General features: G+C 40.8%; 1 protein-coding gene across 3 annotated transcripts in view; it reads right to left on the minus strand.

Moving 5' to 3' along the window:
* Nucleotides 1-5,635: 5,635 nt before the first annotated feature.
* tub (TUB bipartite transcription factor) overlaps nucleotides 5,636-21,707 on the minus strand; it is a 168,175-nt gene continuing 152,103 nt past the window's right edge. For all 3 annotated transcript variants that reach the window (XM_034191101.1, XM_034191093.1, XM_034191106.1), the window contains exons 9-12: nucleotides 18,131-18,245; nucleotides 16,086-16,184; nucleotides 15,816-15,987; nucleotides 5,636-6,670 (exon numbers count right to left, since the gene is read on the minus strand). In XM_034191101.1, coding sequence (XP_034046992.1) covers nucleotides 6,537-6,670; nucleotides 15,816-15,987; nucleotides 16,086-16,184; nucleotides 18,131-18,245 — 520 coding nt within the window. In that variant the 3' untranslated portion in view covers nucleotides 5,636-6,536. The remainder of the gene's footprint in view (nucleotides 6,671-15,815; nucleotides 15,988-16,085; nucleotides 16,185-18,130; nucleotides 18,246-21,707) is intronic.

The raw sequence follows: 21,707 nt of genomic DNA on the forward strand, positions 1-21,707 counted from the left end.
ATAAAGATGAAAGAAACAGAGAGGCGATATTACAAGTATGCACAATAATAATCCTTTTAAAAATAAAGGAATACAGTACTTTTTTAGACAAAGCATTGCACAATATCCAGTATGCGTCCATAAAATGACAGTAACAGTAAATATCCATCCAACATCCAGATTTGTACAGCAGTTTACCATGTGAGAAGTAGTCAAACAAAAGAATCATTTATGCTCAGCAATGTAGCCAAAAAAAAGAAGAATTATATCATGACACCTTCTAATTGAGTGTGATCACTGTAACCAGCTTATATTTTACATTTAATTCAGGGGAAAAAACACTGCATGACAATCTAAATAAATAAACAGTGTGCATCCTTCAAGCCACACCCATTAATATGGCTCTGCCCATTGTATATAATTAAAACCACTAATCCTTTTCACTTGTGCCATTTTAGCATTGCCCATATTTTTATTTTTTTGTTCTTTTTTCTAAAGCTGTTTCTACCATTTGTGAGAACAAAGATAATTAACATTTATGTCATGTCTCACCTTTGCTAAACAGCATTAATGTCTTTTTGGTCTTTACAAATGCTATGTTAAGATGCAGAAGTGTTGGTTTTTGACAAAAAGGCATCAGCTGTAAAGTGTCAAATAGTTGATACTTTTATTGTACTGTATATGAAAAGCAAACAGACAGGCTGAAAATCAAAATCAAAAGGACAAACTATGGCTATGTTTGGGTGTGAGGCAAAATGTGCTGGTGGAGAGCTCTACAAGCTGGCAAGTGAATTGTTGCCCGGGAGCATAAATGTGTTACTGGACGGCACAGTCCATCCTCTTCATTTGCAGGCATTCAAGTGTCAAACCACTTCAGCATTATGGCCTAGCAACAGCCTGCCTCACCCAGGCCAGCATCTGAAGCAGCAAACAGAGTGTGCTGCTCTCTGCACACTGGTACTGCACAGTGAAGCATGTTCATTAAAACAGAATGCATGTGTGGAATGTTCCGAGAGCTACGGCCACTGACATCACCAGGCAGTTTACCTGAAATTGTTAACTCTAATCTTGAGATGGTGATCCTTGTTATTCATGTGAGACGTAATGATACTTCATGCTGACAGTCAGAGGTGCTAAAGCAATGTTTAGGGCCCCTTCACACAGTGCGAATACATACAACTCAGGGAGGTAGAGCTCATATCAGCGCACCACAAAACGTCGCGCCAACGGGCAAGTGTGCATAATGCCGGTGCAACGGTTCGTTCACGCAACGGTATCTTTCGAGCAGGAACACACTGTGTTCTATGGGATGAGCTGCACCACATCACGCCAATGGTGTGGAGGAAAATAAAATAAAACTAGCTGTATAATTAGTGCATATCAATGGCTTGATATAAATAATACATAAAAGGGGATGCAATACAGAACCCTGTGGTTAATTAACCCTGGTTAAATAACAAAAAAAAAAAAATGCCACTCACAGGATTTGAACCCACACTCTCTGATTACCAGATGGAAACTTTACCACTGCACTACAATCACTGTCTTGTAACAGGAGGATGAAATAGCTAAGATCAACAAGCAGATAAACGTATTTTCTAAAAAAAAGAAAAAAAATTGCTGTGATAACTGACCAAACGGCATTTTGTACAACGTATTTCTGCTGATGCATGACTGAAAGTGGCGTATTTGTCATACTGTTGGTTTGTCCTGTTCGTGCGGCGCGCTGCTCACAGCCGTCACAGCCCGACGTGTGTCCTGTCAGACGTGACATTCAGATCGCCTACTGCGTGTCCACATGAACTGACGGTCCGTTTTTATGTTTTTATGTATTTCCACAGAAGCACACACACGCACGTGTCCGTCAAAACATAGGACGTGTGCTGCAGCTGTAATGTCTAGAACCAAAGATGTCTCAACAGCTGTGGGCAGCCAGCCACACCCCCTGTCCTGTCAGCACACAGACTAAGATGCCACTCTGTGATCAGATGAGAGATGCCTCATCTGCGGGGGGGGTGCGTAAATCACACGTACATATGTGTTGGGGGGGAGCGCACAAAACACATGCACACATATGTTGTGGGGGAGCCGACACTCTGGCATGCCACATGTGCAACTTCACAATTGTGGGGCACTTAGATAAATTTCACTGCCAGCTCAACAATGATTGTCTGCTGACTGTTGTCATGTTAATAGTACAACTGGCCACACATTTTCTAAGTGCCAAGCGAGCGGTGTTAGATGTTCGCGTGTGTCAGCTGGAATTTGGCCGAGACCTGCCGCAAGAGGGTTCGATGGGCTCGCACAGCACACTCTGTCTTTCAGCCGCTGGTGTGCGCAAATAGTTGTAACAACAGGTGTACGAGGCAGCTACGATTTTACACGTTTTGCACACGATTCCTGCTTCATGCACACTATATGCGCAAATCAACCAAATTCACACTATGTGTGAAGGGGCACTTAGTTTTGCACGTAAATCCACATAAGGGTAATGGCATGAGTGTTTTAATAATTTGTATTTATTATTTTACTGTATTTTGCAGTCTTGAAGCCCATCTTTTTTTGCATGGTCCCCAAATTATGTTTTGAAGTGACTTATATGTCACTTTTTCCACATTTTATTTTACAGCCTTATTCCAAAATGGATGAAATGTATTGTTTTACACACAATACCCCATAATGACAATGAGAAAAGGTTTTCTTGAGATTTTTGCTAATTTATTAAAAATAAAAAACTAAGAAATCACGTGTACATAAGAATTCACAGCCTTTGACATGAAGCTCAAAATTGAGCTCAGGTGCATCCTGTTTCCACTGATCACCCTTGACTTTCTACAGCTTATTTGGAATCCACCTGGGGTACATTTAGTTGATTGGACATGATTTGGAAAGGCACACACCTGTCTATATATAAGGTCCCACAGTTGACAGTGCATGTCAGAGCACAAACCAAGCATGAAGTCAAAGAAATTGACTGTAGACCTCTGAGACAAGACTGTCTCGAGGCACAAATCTGGGGAAGGGTACAAAAATATTTCTGCTGCTTTGAAGGTCCCAATGAGCACAGTGGCCTCAATCATCCGTAAATGGAGGAAGTTCAGATCCACCAGGACTTTTCCTAGAGCTGGCCGCCCGTCTAAATGGGGAGAAGTGGCTTAGTCAGGGAGGTGACCAAGATCCTGATGGTCACTCTGCCAGAGCTCCAGTATTCCTCTGTGGAGAGAGGAGAACCTTCCAGAAGGACAACCATCTCTGCAGCAATCCAACAATCAGGCCTGTATAGCCAACCTGGTCTCACGGCAAGTCGTGATTCAGCAGCATGAAATATACATTAATGTATTGGTTCGTGATATTGTGACGAAAAGTGCCTCTTTTTCGTCACAGCAGCACAAATTCATTCTAATTCATTCCATGATGGCTGCACAAAATTAAAAGTGAAGCAGGGGGGGGGGGCGTCGGGGGTGGTTATGGTTAGGGTGGGGGGAAAGAGTAAGATTAGGTTATGGTTAAGGTTATGTTCGGGGATAGGAGTAGGATTAGGAATAGTGAGTTAAAAAAACCCTGTCACGAAAATTTGACTCATTTCGTCATGGAAGCATGAAAAAAACATGAGACTGGGCTGGTATAGCATAAGAAGTGGCCTTACAGAAGCCACTTCTTAGTAAAAGGCACATGACAGCTCACCTGGAGTTTGTCAAAAGGCACCTGAAGGACTCTCAGTCCATGAGAAACTAAATTTTCTGGTCTGATGAGAAAAAATATTCTCTTTGATGTGAATGCCAGGTGTCATGTTTGGAGGAAACCAGGCACCATCCCTACAGTGAAGCATGGTGGTGGCAGCATCACACTGTGGGGATGTTTTTCAGCAGCAGGGAAAGATGAACACAGCAATGTACAAAGACATCTGAGATGAAAACCTGCTCCAGAGAGGTCTTGACCTCAGACTGGGGCGATGATTCATCTTTCAGCAGGACAATGACCCTAAGCACATAGCCAAGATATCAAAGGATTGGCTTCTGGACAACTCTAAATGTTCTTGAGTGGCCCAGCCAGAGCCCAGACATGAATCCAATTGGACATCTCTGGAGAGATCTGAAAATGGATGTGCAGTGCACCAACGCTCACAATCCAACCTGATGGAGCTTGAGAAGTGCTGCAAATAGGAATGGGCAAAACTGCCCAAAGATTGGTGCGCCAAGCTTGCGGCATCATATTCAAGAAGATCTGAGGCGTTAATTACTGGCAAAGGTGGCTCAACAAAGTATTGAGCAAAGCATATTCATACTTATATAGTACATGTGACCTCTTAGTTTTTTTATTTTTAATTTTTAATAAATTTGCAAAAATTCACCCCCCAAACAATTCATGTTGTCATTATCGGGTGTTGTGAGTAAATTAATTTACTCCATTTTGGAATAAGGCTGTAACATAACAAAATGTGGAAAAAGTGAAGCGCTGTGAATACTTTCTGGATGCACTGCATCATCATCTGCAGCCACAATACTTCTACATGTGACCACTGAAAGTTGCTCCTGTATACTGATCTAAACGAGCTACTGACTGATCCATACTTCAGAGCATAAGGTAATGGCAATGCGCCAGTCAGCAGGATGCTACTCATGGTAGGATGAGAAGAAAAATAAGAATAAGAAGAAGAAGAAGAAGAAGAGCTGGTATTTAGAGAATGAGTGAAATTAATACACCATATTCTTAAACTGAAAGACCACATTCTTGAATAGAGATATCAAAATGAGAAGGACAGCTAGGCTAAGGCAAGGCTAACTGTAATGTTTTAAAATTATAAAGTCATTTTTAAAACTATTTATATTTGTGAGGTAAAAGTGCACATGTTTAATGCCACTTCAATGTTTTCTTCTATTTGATGGTGACAAAAAGTAGTTTACTCTTGATTTTTATTTATTTATTTTTGCCTTGTACAATAATATTAACTAGCCCAGTAGCTTCTGCTTGCTGACATGGTACTTGTTTTCTTAAAAAATAATGTGCCAATTAAATCCATTTTGGTTCTTGTTGCATGAAGCAAGAGCACCACATTTAAAAAATAAATGCAACTTATAAATGTTACAATGTGACTTATAGGATATATATATAGTTTCACAGGGGCAGTGAAAAAACAAACAACAATTTCCATATCAGTTTCATTCATACAGAAAAAGTACAACACAAAATAAAATACATTAGAAAGAACAATAATTACCAACCATGTAATTCACAATGATTAAATTATATTTTAAAAAATAGGAAAACTGTAACATTAAATAAAACATTTTAAATCCAGAGTCAAACCATACTTTTGTGTGGTCACTGATAACTAGTATACAGGCATTTCTTTATTTTACTTTAATTTAGTATTTTAACCTGTGCATATAGGAGTGGTTGTGTACCTTTAACTTCTGTTAATTTTGTGTATATTTCTTTATCTTTATGCTTAATATTGTTATTAAATTCATGTTTTAATGGGTATTGTTGTTGTAAAGCACTTTGAAATGTTCTGAAAATAATCTGAAAATGCTACACAAATAAAGTTATTATTATGATCTCTGGAAGATTAATAAAACACTTGCTAGTGATGCAAACTTTGCATTATTATCTGATCTGGAAGAGTGCCAGCTACATCTATTTATTATTCAATGTATTTTGCGTTAGACATAATTTTAAATTAGCTGCAGAGAAACATCTTAGATGCATGAGAAAAGAGCAAGAAATGCAAAGACCAGTCAAAGTTCTGCTCCATCCATAGCTGAAGCATAAGACTGGAATTTGCATTCAAAGGCACAATAAATTATGTACAGATACCCATCCACTAGTTCAACATAACATGCACTGTATCCCAGACGTGTACATACAGGACACTCCGACATATTGTACATTGTACACAGCACAGTGTAACGTGGTTTTGCTCCATTTATGTGTGTGAAGCTAATCAATTTGCATGAATGCTTATTTGTGTTGTGACATCTCATGTGCATGTGGCAGAAAATGTCGCAAACAATAATGGAAGTAAAATTAACCTGTAATAAATACATAAATAACAAAATAAACGTGTGGTGACATGCATGATATTTTTAATTCAATAACTATAAGAGTAATATTCATGCTGTAGGGAGTGTGCGATATTGTGTGGCAGACAAAGAATCCAATCAACACATACAGTAGAACTTACAAATGCTTTGACGTTAGTTATAATTTTTACATAAAGAAATGTTAAATTCCTCTCAATACTACAAGAAGGAACTGTGTTTTTTAACATCACTACATTACAAAAATGATTACCTTGATCAAAATAAGTATTTCAATTTTGATCGGAATTTACTCTTTGTGCTTCATTTCTTTCATTGACCCAGACAAACCCAAACTCCAGACAAGCCTACGCTCCAACAATGAGAAAAACTTTGAGGCCCATAAAGCATTTTGAGATTTGCAGGAATTCCAGGGTACTGGGTGATTTGGCGTTCTCAACCAGCTCCCAAAGTGCAGGATCAGCCCTTGTTGAGAGCACACACCGAGCAGTTCTCCACTGTAATTTAGACTGGGAGCTACTCACATGCTAACTTACTGTCGAAGCTAGAAAGGGCAATGGCAAAAGCTTGCAGTGCACACATAGGGTAGTTATAGTCCATGGTGAAGACATCTTCTGCAACACGGCCAAACTGCATCACAGTGTAGTCAGCTGTAGAGCAGGACAACCAGGGAAGAGCTTTTAAACAACTTTAACCTTTCCACAGACAATCAAGGGTAGAAGGGTTATGATTACAGTGCATACCTCAATTGTGGCCCACAATACCCCATGGCATTATACAACCCCAATTCCAATGAAGTTGGGGCATTGTGTGAAATGTAAATAAAAACAGAATACAATGATTTGCAAATCCTCTTCAACCTATACTCAACTGAATACACCACAAACACAAGATATTTAATGTTCCATCTGACAGACTTTTTTTGTTTTTGTGCAAATATTTGCTCATTTTGAAATGGATGCCTGCAACATGTTTCCAAAAAGTTGGGACAAAAGACTAGAAAGTTGATGAATGCTCAAATAATACCTGTTTGGAACATTCCACAGGTGAACAGGTTAATTGGAAAGAGGTGAGTGTCATGATTGGGTATAAAAGGAGCTCAGCCGTTCACAAGCAAAGATGGGGCGAGGATCACCACTTTGTGAACAACTACATCATTACATTCATTACTACATCAAGGATCTGACTGCTTGGGCTCAGGAACACTTCAGAAAACCACTGTCAGTTAACACAGTTCGTTGCTACATCTACAAGTGCAAGTTAAAACCCTACCATGTAAAGTGAAAGCCATACATCAACAACATCCAGAAATGCCCCCGTCTTCTCTGGGCCCGAGCTCATTTGAAATGGACAGACGCAAAGTGGAAAAGTGTGCTGTGGTCTGATGAGTCCACATTTCAAATTGTTTTTAGAAATCATGGATGTCGTGTCCTCCGGACAAAAGAGGAAAAAGACTATCCAGATTGTTACCAGCGCAAAGTTCAAAAGCCAGCATCTGTGATGGTATGGGGGTGTGTAAGTTGCCCATGGCATGGGCAACTTACACATCTGTGATGGCACCATCAATGCTGAAAGGTACATCCAGGTTTTGGAGCAACACATGCTGCCATCCAAGCAACGTATTTTTCGGGGACGTCTCTGCTTATTTCAGCAAGACAATGCCAAGCCACATTCTGCATGTGTTACAACAGCGTGGCTTCATAGTAATGCTGCGTTTACACATAACGACGACAAGTCACGAATGCCACGAAGTACACATTCTTGGCCGCTGATCACGAATGTGATTATTCGGGGCAGAGGCGTCAGGTGTCCTCAGGAACTGCTGCAACCTGTTACCACACGTTACGATTAATGGCACGTGTTGCTGGAGAATTATCAGAAACCATTACGCACGGTCAAGAATAGTGTTCCGCGTTGTTACGCACTATCGCGCGCTATTGCGCGTAACAGCGCATCGTTAAGTTCTGTTACGTTGTGAACGAGGTGAATTGTCTCCACACACACACCCATATTCATCCAACCGAATTGAGATCGCTCCAGTTTTTCAGAAGAACTTTGCGACTGCATGCGTAGTTGGGCTCTGTGCCATGGAGTGGCGCAGAGACGAGGAGGAGGACAGAGCCAGATGTGTGGCTTCATGTGGCTCTCGTCTGGCGCATTTTCCCAAACATCAGGCACATGCAGCAGGTGGAACACCTGCAGGAGCGCGCTGAAGAGCACTGAAATTTGACTTTTAGCCGACTTGGTGTCAGCAATCAAACTAAATGTTGTGCAGCAGGGTTTAATTGTGCGCACGCTTCTTCTTCGCCGGACTGGAGGAGGTGCAGAGATGTCGGGCAGCACGTGAGTCTCCTCTCGCTCCTCTGGTTGCTCAGACTCATTCTCCCGCTCATCGGTTACAACAGCAGGTGAAACACCTGCAGGAGCGTCCTGAGGAGCTTCAGCAGGAACTGTGGAATGACACTTGGAGCCGAGTTTAATTGTGCGCACGTGACAGAAATCTGATTGGAAAAATGACATTCGTAATGCGTCTTGGTTATGTGTAAACGTGCGTTTACACATAACCAAGACGCATTACGAATGTCATTTTTCTGTCATTCGTGACACATTCCTGACATTCTTGATGTGACTTAACGCATCTGAATAGGTTTCTTAATAGTGCGTGTTGGTGCATGATATTCTTGATATTCGTGGAGCATGTTTTTGCCTGTCAAAAAATCTTCCACGAATGTCACACACCAACCTCATTTCGTCTCACGTCGTGGAGGTCACAACTGAGCGTATTGATCCGTCTTGATGAGTATTGATCCTTAATAGAACGTGACAACGTTCATAGTGGTTCCTGTGATGGTTCTTGGAGCCCAAACTGTCACGCGTTATTACGAAGTGACACGGAAACTGTCAAGTTTTGACACGACTTGTAACGCGGCGTCACATTTCACTGCGCGCCACGGCGAATCAGTTTTCTGTCCCGTGCGCACAATTAAACTCGGCTCCAAGTGTCGGTCCACAGTTCCTGCTGAAGCTCCTCAGGACGCTCCTGCAGGTGTTCCACCTGCTGTTGTAACCGATGAGTGGGAGAACGAGTCTGAGCAACCAGAGGAGTGAGAGGAGACTCACGTGCAGCCAGACATCTCTGCACCTCCTAAAGTCCGGCGGAAGAAGAAGCGTGTGCACAATTAACCCCTACTGCACAACATTCAGTTTGATTGCTGACACCAAGTCAGCTAAAAGTCAAATTTCAGTGCTCTTCAGCGCGCTCCTGCAAGTGTTCCACCTGCTGCATGTGCCTGATGTTTGGGAAAATGCGCAAGACGAGAGCCGCATGAAGCCACACATCTGGCTCTGTCCTCCTCCTCATCTCTGCGCCACTCCATGGCACAGAGCCCAACTACGCATGCAGTCACAAAGTTCTTCTGAAAAACTGGAGCGATCTCAATTCGGTTGGATGAATATGGGTGTGTGTGTGGAGACAATTCATCTCGTTCACAACGTAACAGAACTTAACGATGCACTGTAATGCGCAATAGCGCGCGATAGTGCGTACCAACGCGGAACACTATTCTTGACCGTGCGTAATGGTTCCTGATAATTCTCCAGCAACACGTGCCATTAATCGTAACGTGTGGTAACAGGTTGCAGCAGTTCCTGAGGACACCTGATGCCTCTGCCCCGAATAATCACATTCGTGATCAGCGGCCAAGAATGTGTACTTCGTGGCATTCGTGACTTGTCGTCGTTATGTGTAAACGCACCATAAAAGAGTGCGGGTACTAGACCTGCCTGCCTGCAGTCCAGACCTGTCGCCCATTGAAAATGTGTGGCGCATTATGAAGCGCAAAATATGACAACGGAGACCCCAGACTGTTGAACAACTGAAGTCGTACATCAAGCAAGAATGGGAAAGAATTCCACCTACAAAGCTTCAAGAATTAGTGTCCTCAGTTCCCAAATGCTTATTGAGTGTTGCTGGAAGGAAAGGTGATGTAACATAGTGGTAAACATACCACTGTCCCAGATTTTTTGAAAAATGTTGCAGGCATCCATTTCAAAATGAGCAAATATTTGCACAAAACCAATAAAGTTTATCAGTTTGAACATTAAATATCTTGTCTTTGTGGTGAATTCAATTGAATATAGGTTGAAGAGGATTTGCAAATCATTGTATTTTGTTTTTACACAACGTCCCAACTTCACTGGAATTGGGGTTGTAGGTTTATTTATTTCCTGTTTCCAGTTTTATCCAAAACTGTAGTGATTGTTTTTCTAAGCTTCTGGGGAAAACCTGGTCTTGTTAGGAGAGACGGCATCCATCCCACTTTGGATGGAGCAGCTCTCATTTCTAGAAATCTGGCTAATTTTCTTAAATCCTCCAAACCGTGACTATCCAGGGTTGGGACCAGGAAGCAGAGTTGTAGTCTTACACACCTCTCTGCAGCTTCTCTCCCCCTGCCATCCCCTCATTACCCCATCCCCGTAGAGACGGTGCCTGCTCCCAGACTACCAATAACCAGCAAAAGTCTATTTAAGCATAAAAATTCAAAAAGAAAAAATAATATAGCACCTTCAACTGCACCACAGACTAAAACAGTTAAATGTGGTCTATTAAACATTAGGTCTCTCTCTTCTAAGTCCCTGTTGGTAAATGATATAATAATTGATCAACATATTGATTTATTCTGCCTAACAGAAACCTGGTTACAGCAGGATGAATATGTGAGTTTAAATGAGTCAACACCCCCGAGTCACACTAACTGTCAGAATGCTCGTAGCACGGGCCGGGGCGGAGGATTAGCAGCAATCTTCCATTCCAGCTTATTAATTAATCAAAAACCCAGACAGAGCTTTAATTCATTTGAAAGCTTGTCTCTTAGTCTTGTCCATCCAAATTGGAAGTCCCAAAAACCAGTTTTATTTGTTATTATCTATCGTCCACCTGGTCGTTACTGTGAGTTTCTCTGTGAATTTTCAGACCTTTTGTCTGACTTAGTGCTTAGCTCAGATAAGATAATTACAGTGGGCGATTTTAACATCCACACAGATGCTGAGAATGACAGCCTCAACACTGCATTTAATCTATTATTAGACTCTATTGGCTTTGCTCAAAAAGTAAATGAGTCCACCCACCACTTTAATCATATCTTAGATCTTGTTCTGACTTATGGTATGGAAATAGAAGACTTAACAGTATTCCCTGAAAACTCCCTTCTGTCTGATCATTTTTTAATAACATTTACATTTACTCTGATGGACTACCCAGCAGTAGGGAATAAGTTTCATTACACTAGAAGTCTTTCAGAAAGCGCTGTAACTAGGTTTAAGGATATGATTCCTTCTTTATGTTCTCTAATGCCATATAACAACACAGTGCAGAGTAGCTACCTAAACTCTGTAAGGGAGATAGAGTATCTCGTCAATAGTTTTACATCCTCATTGAAGACAACTTTGGATGCTGTAGCTCCTCTGAAAAAGAGAGCTTTAAATCAGAAGTGTCTGACTCCATGGTATAACTCTCAAACTCGTAGCTTAAAGCAGATAACCCGTAAGTTGGAGAGGAAATGGCGTCTCACTAATTTAGAAGATCTTCACTTAGCCTGGAAAAAGAGTCTGTTGCTCTATAAAAAAGCCCTCCGTAAAGCTAGGACATCTTTCTACTCTTCACTAATTGAAGAAAATAAGAACAACCCCAGGTTTCTTTTCAGCACTGTAGCCAGGCTGACAAAGAGTCAGAGCTCTATTGAGCTGAGTATTCCATTATCTTTAACTAGTAATGAGTTCATGACTTTCTTTGCTAACAAAATTTTAACTATTAGAGAAAAAATTACTCATAATCATCCCAAAGACGTATCGTTATCTTTGGCTGCTTTCAGTGATGCCGGTATTTGGTTAGACTCTTTCTCTCCGATTGTTCTGTCTGAGTTATTTTCATTAGTTACTTCATCCAAACCATCAACATGTTTATTAGACCCCATTCCTACCAGGCTGCTCAAGGAAGCCCTACCATTATTTAATGCTTCGATCTTAAATATGATCAATCTATCTTTGTTAGTTGGCTATGTACCACAGGCTTTTAAGGTGGCAGTAATTAAACCATTACTTAAAAAGCCATCACTTGACCCAGCTATCTTAGCTAATTATAGGCCAATCTCCAACCTTCCTTTTCTCTCAAAAATTCTTGAAAGGGTAGTTGTAAAACAGCTAACTGATCATCTGCAGAGGAATGGTCTATTTGAAGAGTTTCAGTCAGGTTTTAGAATTCATCATAGTACAGAAACAGCATTAGTGAAGGTTACAAATGATCTTCTTATGGCCTCGGACAGTGGACTCATCTCTGTGCTTGTTCTGTTAGACCTCAGTGCTGCTTTTGATACTGTTGACCATAAAATTTTATTACAGAGATTAGAGCATGCCATAGGTATTAAAGGCACTGCGCTGCGGTGGTTTGAATCATATTTGTCTAATAGATTACAATTTGTTCATGTAAATGGGGAATCTTCTTCACAGACTAAAGTTAATTATGGAGTTCCACAAGGTTCTGTGCTAGGACCAATTTTATTCACTTTATATATGCTTCCCTTAGGCAGTATTATTAGACGGTATTGCTTAAATTTTCATTGTTACGCAGATGATACCCAGCTTTATCTATCCATGAAGCCAGAGGACACACACCAATTAGCTAAACTGCAGGATTGTCTTACAGACATAAAGACATGGATGACCTCTAATTTCCTGCTTTTAAACTCAGATAAAACTGAAGTTATTGTACTTGGCCCCACAAATCTTAGAAACATGGTGTCTAACCAGATCCTTACTCTGGATGGCATTACCCTGACCTCTAGTAATACTGTGAGAAATCTTGGAGTCATTTTTGATCAGGATATGTCATTCAAAGCGCATATTAAACAAATATGTAGGACTGCTTTTTTGCATTTACGCAATATCTCTAAAATCAGAAAGGTCTTGTCTCAGAGTGATGCTGAAAAACTAATTCATGCATTTATTTCCTCTAGGCTGGACTATTGTAATTCATTATTATCAGGTTGTCCTAAAAGTTCCCTAAATAGCCTTCAGTTAATTCAAAATGCTGCAGCTAGAGTGCTGACGGGGACTAGAAGGAGAGAGCATATCTCACCCATATTGGCCTCTCTTCATTGGCTTCCTGTTAATTCTAGAATAGAATTTAAAATTCTTCTTCTTACTTATAAGGTTTTGAATAATCAGGTCCCATCTTATCTTAGGGACCTCGTAGTACCATATCACCCCAATAGAGCACTTCGCTCTCAGACTGCAGGCTTACTTGTAGTTCCTAGGGTTTGTAAGAGTAGAATGGGAGGCAGAGCCTTCAGCTTTCAGGCTCCTCTCCTGTGGAACCAGCTCCCAATTCAGATCAGGGAGACAGACACCCTCTCTACTTTTAAGATTAGGCTTAAAACTTTCCTTTTTGCTAAAGCTTATAGTTAGGGCTGGATCAGGTGACCCTGAACCATCCCTTAGTTATGCTGCTATAGACGTAGACTGCTGGGGGGTTCCCATGATGCACTGTTTCTTTCTCTTTTTGCTCTGTATGCACCACTCTGCATTTAATCATTAGTGATCGATCTCTGCTCCCCTCCACAGCATGTCTTTTTCCTGGTTCTCTCCCTCAGCCCCAACCAGTCCCAGCAGAAGACTGCCCCTCCCTGAGCCTGGTTCTGCTGGAGGTTTCTTCCTGTTAAAAGGGAGTTTTTCCTTCCCACTGTAGCCAAGTGCTTGCTCACAGGGGGTCGTTTTGACCGTTGGGGTTTTACATCATTATTGTATGGCCTTGCCTTACAATATAAAGCGCCTTGGGGCAACTGTTTGTTGTGATTTGGCGCTATATAAAAAAAAAATTGATTGATTGATTGATTGTTAAACAAGAGCATTAACCAGAACCAATTGTGCCATCATTGCCGCACATTCATGGAATAACATTTCTTCCAGTAACAGGCAGTGATTCCATTTTCACACAGTTCAAACATTCAACGGTTTAATTTAGTCATATTTTGAGTTTTTAGTAGGAATGGACAAAATCTGAGTGGACCCGCAGAAGAGTTGGGTTTCAGTAAATAAATATTTCTTTACTTTGAAGAAATTTTTCTTTGAAAATCCAACATAAATTATGTTATCCCCTTTAATGCTACAATTTCAACAGTAATATAATTCTAAACTTACTCATACAGCCTAACAATTTCATTAAATCAACCTAAACAATTCTTTTATTAGTCCCACAGCCAGAAAATATGCAAAGGACAATGCTCCAGGAGAAGCGGACAGGTTGTAATCTACTCCGTCCATTGTGGAGGCGAAAAGCCCCAAAAGGTGCCTTTGTAAATAACCCAGAAGACTGCAAAATAAATATGAACATCTCGCAATGCAAAACCAATTATGCCATATAATATTTTGTTCAAATCAATTAATTTTATTTATACTATGCCAAATCACCACATGTTCACAGCGCTTCACTTTTTCCACATTTTGTGTTACAGCCTTATACCAAAATGGATGAAATTAAATTTTTCCTCAGAATTCCACTCACCACACTTCATAATGACTATGTGAAAAAAGGTTTTTTGATATTTTTGCAAGTTTATGCAAATTTAAAAAGAAAACTAAGAAATCACATGCACATAAGGATTCACAGCCTTTGCCACGAAGCTCAAAATTGAGCTCAGCTGCATCCTGGTGATCAAGAACGCAATGGTCACTCTATCAGAGGTCCAGTATTACTCTGTGGAGAGAAGGAGAATCTTCCTGAAAGGCAACCATCTCTGCAGCAATCCACCAATCAGGCATGTATGGTAGAGTGACCAGATCACTGAAGAGGTCTGAAGAGGAATGGGCAAAACTGCTCAAAGGTGCGCCAAGCTTGTGGCATGATATTTAAGAAGACTTGAGGCTGTAATTGCTGACAAAGGTGCATCAACAAAGGTCTGGGCATAGGGTGTGAATACTTATGTACACATGAGTTCTTAGATTTTAATTTTTAGTAAATTTGCAGAAATAAAAAAAAAAATCATGTTGTCATTATGGGGTATTGTGAGTAGAATACTGAGTGGAAAAAATACATTTACTCCATTTTGGAATAAGGCTTTGAAATGTGGAAGAAGTGAAACGCTGTGAATACTTTCCGGACGCACGGTAAATGTCAGGTCTAACCTTACCCACCCCCTGAGCAAGCACATTGGCAATAGTGATGAGGAAAAACTCCCTCAGGCTTTTTTATTTTTTATTATAGGAAGAAAACTCAAGCAGGCAAGACTCAAAGGGATAACCATCTGCTTTGGTCATACTACCAAAAACAACAAATAAAACAAAGAATTGTCAAAAATGCAAGACAGAGATTATGCGGCTAAGCATCCACTTACTCATAAAGTCCAGTAGATGTATTAACCAAATGTCCAAACAATCACCCAGTAAAGATCATTGACCCGTGAAGAAGAACACAATTGGGATTCTCGGTGATGATCATCTGAACCTTGGAATCAGAAACTACAAAGTAGATGCCATTTCTGAAATGGAGACCTACCCTTGATCCTCTCCCATTGCACACATTGACAACCTTGACATGGTAAGACTTTTTAAAATCCTTTTTCATGTAGAACTATTAACTTCTTTGTTTCAGTGATGGATGCAGTCATCTTTAGTTTTGGTTTACCCCCACTCTCTGTGTTTAAAATTGTAATATAAACCCAGACACGAAAAATGATGATGTGACAGCGTCACTAAAGTCTCTGTAGGGCCTTTATATTGTTATGATATAATTTTTGTACTCACGGTCATTGTCGTGAATGATTTGGAAATTCTTGACGGAGGCCTGAGTGACTCTGCCGTGGAAGTTGAGGACATAAGATTGTGTGTCATCGTTCCACACAGGTGTTTTATTGTGAAGTTCAATCACACTCTCTGTGTTCTTATTCTGCCACCTTGCCAGCAGGGACTCATGGTCCTGTACCAAGGAAGGAGACAACATTGTTGGTCATGGACACCACAGACAGCTGGTGGCTGCTATCGGAATAAGAGTAGCATGGACCAGACAGCACATACATTTCGAGGCCGAATTGACACTCTCTCGTGGTCCATGTTCATTCCAGGAATGATGACACTCATTTTGCGAGGTCCCTTGAATCCTAAGACATTGGTTTCCTTGAGGAAAGAGATGACAAACTGTATTGTCAGCATGGTCACCAATCAAATCAAAGGGGAAAAAACATTATTAATATAAGAAACTGCAAAATGCAGTTTGTGTGTGTGTATATATGTATATATATATATACACACACACATGAAATCTTTTGTGATAAAATACTACTATGACTAACAACCTTGGTCAACCTCAGTATTGAAGAGCCTGACAGATGAAGGGACCTTATTGTCACTGTACATAGATGAATACATATAATGAAATTTGTCCTCTGCATTGAATCCATCCTAATTATAATTAGACACAGTCCAACCACTAGGAGCAGTGGACAGTCCAGAGCCAACTTCAGATGTAGAGATGCTGTCCTTGCTCATAGAAAGAAGCATGTTTTTGATATAACAGGTCTGTTTACATATGTAATTGACAAATATAATGCATAAATATATTTACAAAAAATAAATCATTATTTCTATTTGAAGGTGTTGGACCAGAATCATTTTCCTTCATGCGTGTCTTCACTAAGGGACAGTGGTAAGACTCACTGGGGTGACCATCTGCTTTGGCCATCAATTGTAGTCTGGAAGCATGACATCACAGAACCACCTTGGATCCTGGATGGCAATCATCCAGACAGGCAACTAGTCCATTCCGTCATCTCTAAAATAACCAGCTATTTCTACTGCTGCCATGTGAAGCATGGGTGTCCATTTGGTCTTCTCCCGCCACTGGAGTCCTCAACAATCCAGCACCGATGTGCTGGATCATGCACAAACAAAACGTGCCACATTGGCAAAATGTCAACAGTGACACGGCACGCCCTCATAATGGAAGTGATACTCCTCATCGTAGTCTGCCTAAGTAACCAGTGGTTTGGTACAAAGTCGGTCCAGCGGTACCAAAGGATCATTCAAAGAGACCTGGTACCACAGACCGGCAGTCTTTGGTCAATGGTTACCATCCAAGACTCACAACCATACAGTGAGACAGCACCAGGAACCTAAAGACTAAGACCTTCAATTCTACTGCAAAGATATTAGCATCATCAAACACCTCTGTCCAGTGACCTCATGAGCTTTTCTTCAGCATCAATCAGTCTTACAGTCTGAGGACCCAGAGACATGAATATTGCTGCAGAGATAAGTGAGATGTCTCTACAAGTTCAACACTTTCACCACACACAGATACACTTCAGATAGCTGAGTTCAGGAGGTCATTACAACTAAAAGCCTGGATCTTAGTCTTGATCCAGGACAATCTCAAACACAGACTCTATGATTCCTCACTCAGCTTTTCAGTTGCTACAATCAGAGTATCCACTGATTCCAAAAAGATCACAGCATCGTCCATGAAGTCAATACCGGTAAACTTTTCCTCACCAAGAAAAGCACCTACATCACTAGTTACCAAAACCTTACTACACACCCAGTCCATGCACTGAACAGTGTCACAGCCAGAACACATCCAAGATGAACATTAGTTTTCACTGGGAAAAACATAGTTGTCTACCTTTGCTCCATACAGCACTCACAGTATCTGTGAAAAGGCTGACAATGATGTCCAGTGACTTCTTGGGGATCCCACAAATTCTCCAGATGTTCCAGGCAGCAGTCCAAACAACTGAACCAGTATTTTGCGAAAAACAACATAGGCCGCAAAGAACTGCTGATGTTCAAGCTTCGGCCATACAGGGCAAATAAAACAACACTTGCAGTCATAGAAATGTTGTAGCTAAACAACCATATACTGTATAATCCAGTGCTCACAATGACAGAAGGCCTGAAAGGACAAAACATGATAATATTATATTTTGTTATATTACATTATAAAAGCTAAAATGTCTCTTTCATTTGCCACACAAACTAATTTCAATATTCACACCAGTTGTAAGTTGTTGATGTGTTTGAGGAAATGCCAGAGTTTGGAAAAAACAACATTTTTCACAACTCACATAACAAATGGCTGCTAGTTCTTGACGCAGATTGCTCGCTTCGAGGCTGGTGGTGCTCTTCATCGGGTTCAGACCACTGTCATATACGGTGAATTTGGTCCCCATGAGGTTTGACCTTTATGAAGAAAAGTGAAATGCTCTGTCAGTTGGCAGATGAAACTGAAATGACTGTGCCTGAGACTTCTGCTGCCAAGTCGATATGACTGCAGAAGAAAACACAATTTCTTCTGAGGTGGTCAAAGCACTCAGATATGACATCACAAACACACGTGCACACACATACACAAAGAAAAAGTCAAAAGCTAGTTTTCGGGATATTCTGAGAAAACAAACTTGGTCCTCTGACATGTCTGAAATATATTAAAGCAGAAATAAGCTCCATGGCATTCAGTGACCTGGGAGTTCAGGATTCACACAGTGTATTTGCAATGACTTTGTTTTAATCTCATTGGGCCTCATGTATCAACGTTGCGTACGGAGATATTTGAGCGTATATGGGGTGTACGCCAAAACGGCTGCGGTACTTGGCATTTATCAATGTGGTCGTTGGCGTACGCTGCGCTGAAAATATACACCAGGTCGAGAGGTGTCGTAAATTATACACCAAAATGAACCAGTGCTGGAATCCACATAAAAATGAAGATGATCAACATGATAAACAGTGCCATTATACAAATCAATGCATATGTTACATAAATAACACTTTCCTGATTATATTACATAATAATCAATACAAATCCCGTCTTTGCGGGATTGTTATGGAGCACGATCCGTGGCCACAGCGTTACTGCAAAGAAAGCGCTGCTCGCCTTTTTCTCCAGACTTCGAGCCTGGAGCCAGAGCAGCGCTGAGCGTAACTTTATGTGGTGTGATCATTTTCGACTATGAAATTGATAATAACAACTGTAGTTTTGTCATTCCCTTAATTCGCCCGTGCTGCAACCAGGTTTTGTCGTCTCCATTCGGTTGTCACAATAAAATAAACACAGAAATACATTTAAAAAATAAAGAAATCTGACAGATTAGGCGTGTCTTATTAATTGAGCGAGCAAATATCCACATGTCAAGAATTATTGACATGTGAAAAGAGAATACAGTGGTCCCTCGCTATAACGCCGTTCACCTGTCGTGGCCTCGAAGTCTCGCGGAGTATTTAGTCCAATTTTGCATTCCTTTGTTTTTTTTTACAGTGTTCTGTGTTCTGCGTATCTGTTTATAAGAATCTTGTTGCCCAGAAGAGAAAAGAGCGCCAACAACTACTCATAACTGTGTTTGTCACACGGAAACACACACCTGCTGCAGCCAGGTGTGAGTGGGAAAAGGCGCGGCGTCAGGACGCAGAGGCCCGATCTGTGAAATACTGGTCAGTCACTATTAATAATTTCTTATGTGTCCGACCTCGTTCGTTGATCGTTAAAATTAATTTGTTAGTTCTAAATGCCATCATAATTATTTAAAGGAAAACGTTCTATTTTTATTTCTCAAACAAATGTTTGGGCCTGAAAACAGTTTGGTATTATTTTCCTACTGAGGTTTGAACTTTGAGAGTGTTTACACACAAGAGAAAAGTGAGAAAATGTTCATGCCTGATTGAGAAAGTGTATAAACTGTGTAGTGAGGGGTTTTACAGCTTTGAAATGTCTATAATAATTGTAAAAAATAACGCTGACTACGTCGCGGTTTCGCGTATTATGGGCTATTTTTTAGAACGTAACTCCAGCGATTAATGAGGGACCACTGTAACACTTTATTGATTATATACTACAAAACAATTGATACGACAGCCGCTTTTGACGCTCTATTGGCACGCATCGTGATTGGTGGAGTTCTTTTTCATTGCCGTCTTTCCGGCTTCCATGTCGTAAAATGAGGGTGTGTCTGAAGCGCAGTCTGAATATTTATGGCCGTGTTTATTATAATTACGATCATTTCTACCCGCTGCATTTATCAAGATCACGTCAGGCGTACGCCAGAAATGGGCAGGTGCGCACGGCTTGATACATGTCACGGCGACTTTGGTGTATTTCAAGTTTACGCCGTAAATTTACACCACAAGTGCGCAACATTGATACATGAGGCCCATTGGGAAGAAGAAGAAATCAAGGCTGTTTCAAATCAAATCAATTTTATTTATATAGCGCCAAATCACAACAAACAGTTGCCCCAAGGCGCTTTATATTGTAAGGCAAAGCCATACAATAATTACGGAAAAACCCCAACGGTCAAAACGACCCCCTGTGAGCAAGCACTTGGTGACAGTGGGAAGGAAAAACTCCATTTTAACAGGAAGAAACCTCCAGCAGAACCAGGCTCAGGGAGGGGCAGTCTTCTGCTGTGACTGGTTTGGGCTGAGGGAGAGAATCAGGAAAAAGACATGCTGTGGAGGGGAGCAGAGATCAATCACTAATGATTAAATGCAGAGTGGTGCATACAGAGCAAAAAGAGAAAGAAACACACAGTGCATCATGGGAACCCCCCAGCAGTCTAAGTCTATAGCAGCATAACTAAGGGATGGTTCAGGGTCACCTGATCCAGCCCTAACTATAAGCTTTAGCAAAAAGGAAAGTTTTAAGCCTAATCTTAAAAGTAGAGAGGGTGTCTGTCTCCCTGATCCGAATTGGGAGCTGGTTCCAGAGGAGAGGAGCCTGAAAGCTGAAGCCTCTGCCTCCCATTCTACTCTTACAAACCCTAGGAACTACAAGTAAGCCTGCAGTCTGAGAGCGAAGCGCTCTATTGGGGTGATATGGTACTATGAGGTCCCTAAGATAAGATGGGACCTGATTATTCAAAACCTTATAAGTAAGAAGAAGAATTTTAAATTCTATTCTAGAATTAACAGGAAGCCAATGAAGAGAAGCCAATATGGGTGAGATATGCTCTCTCCTTCTAGTCCCTGTCAGTACTCTAGCTGCAGCATTTTGAATTAACTGAAGGCTTTTCAGGGAACTTTTAGGACAACCTGATAATAATGAATTACAATAGTCCAGCCTAGAGGAAATAAATGCATGAATTAGTTTTTCAGCATCACTCTGAGACAAGACCTTTCTAATTTTAGAGATACTGCGCAAATGCAAAAAAGCAGGCCTACATATTTGTTTAATATGCGCATTGAATGACATATCCTGATCAAAAATGACTCCAAGATTTCTCACAGTATTACTAGAGGTCAGGGTAATGCCATCCAGAGTAAGGATCTGGTTAGACACCATGTTTCTAAGATTTGTGGGGCCAAGTACAATAACTTCAGTTTTATCTGAGTTTAAAAGCAGGAAATTAGAGGTCATCCATGTCTTTATGTCTGTAAGACAATCCTGCAGTTTAGCTAATTGGTGTGTGTCCTCTGGCTTCATGGATAGATAAAGCTGGGTATCATCTGCGTAACAATGAAAATTTAAGCAATGCCGTCTAATAATACTGCCTAAGGGAAACATGTATAAAGTGAATAAAATTGGTCCTAGCACAGAACCTTGTGGAACTCCATAATTAACCTTAGTCTGTGAAGAAGATTCCCCATTTACATGAACAAATTGTAATCTATTAGATAAATATGATTCAAACCACCGCAGCGCAGTGCCTT

This window comes from Thalassophryne amazonica, chromosome 2 (genome assembly GCF_902500255.1).
Source record: "Thalassophryne amazonica chromosome 2, fThaAma1.1, whole genome shotgun sequence".
In the NCBI taxonomy this organism is placed as follows: domain Eukaryota; kingdom Metazoa; phylum Chordata; class Actinopteri; order Batrachoidiformes; family Batrachoididae; genus Thalassophryne; species Thalassophryne amazonica.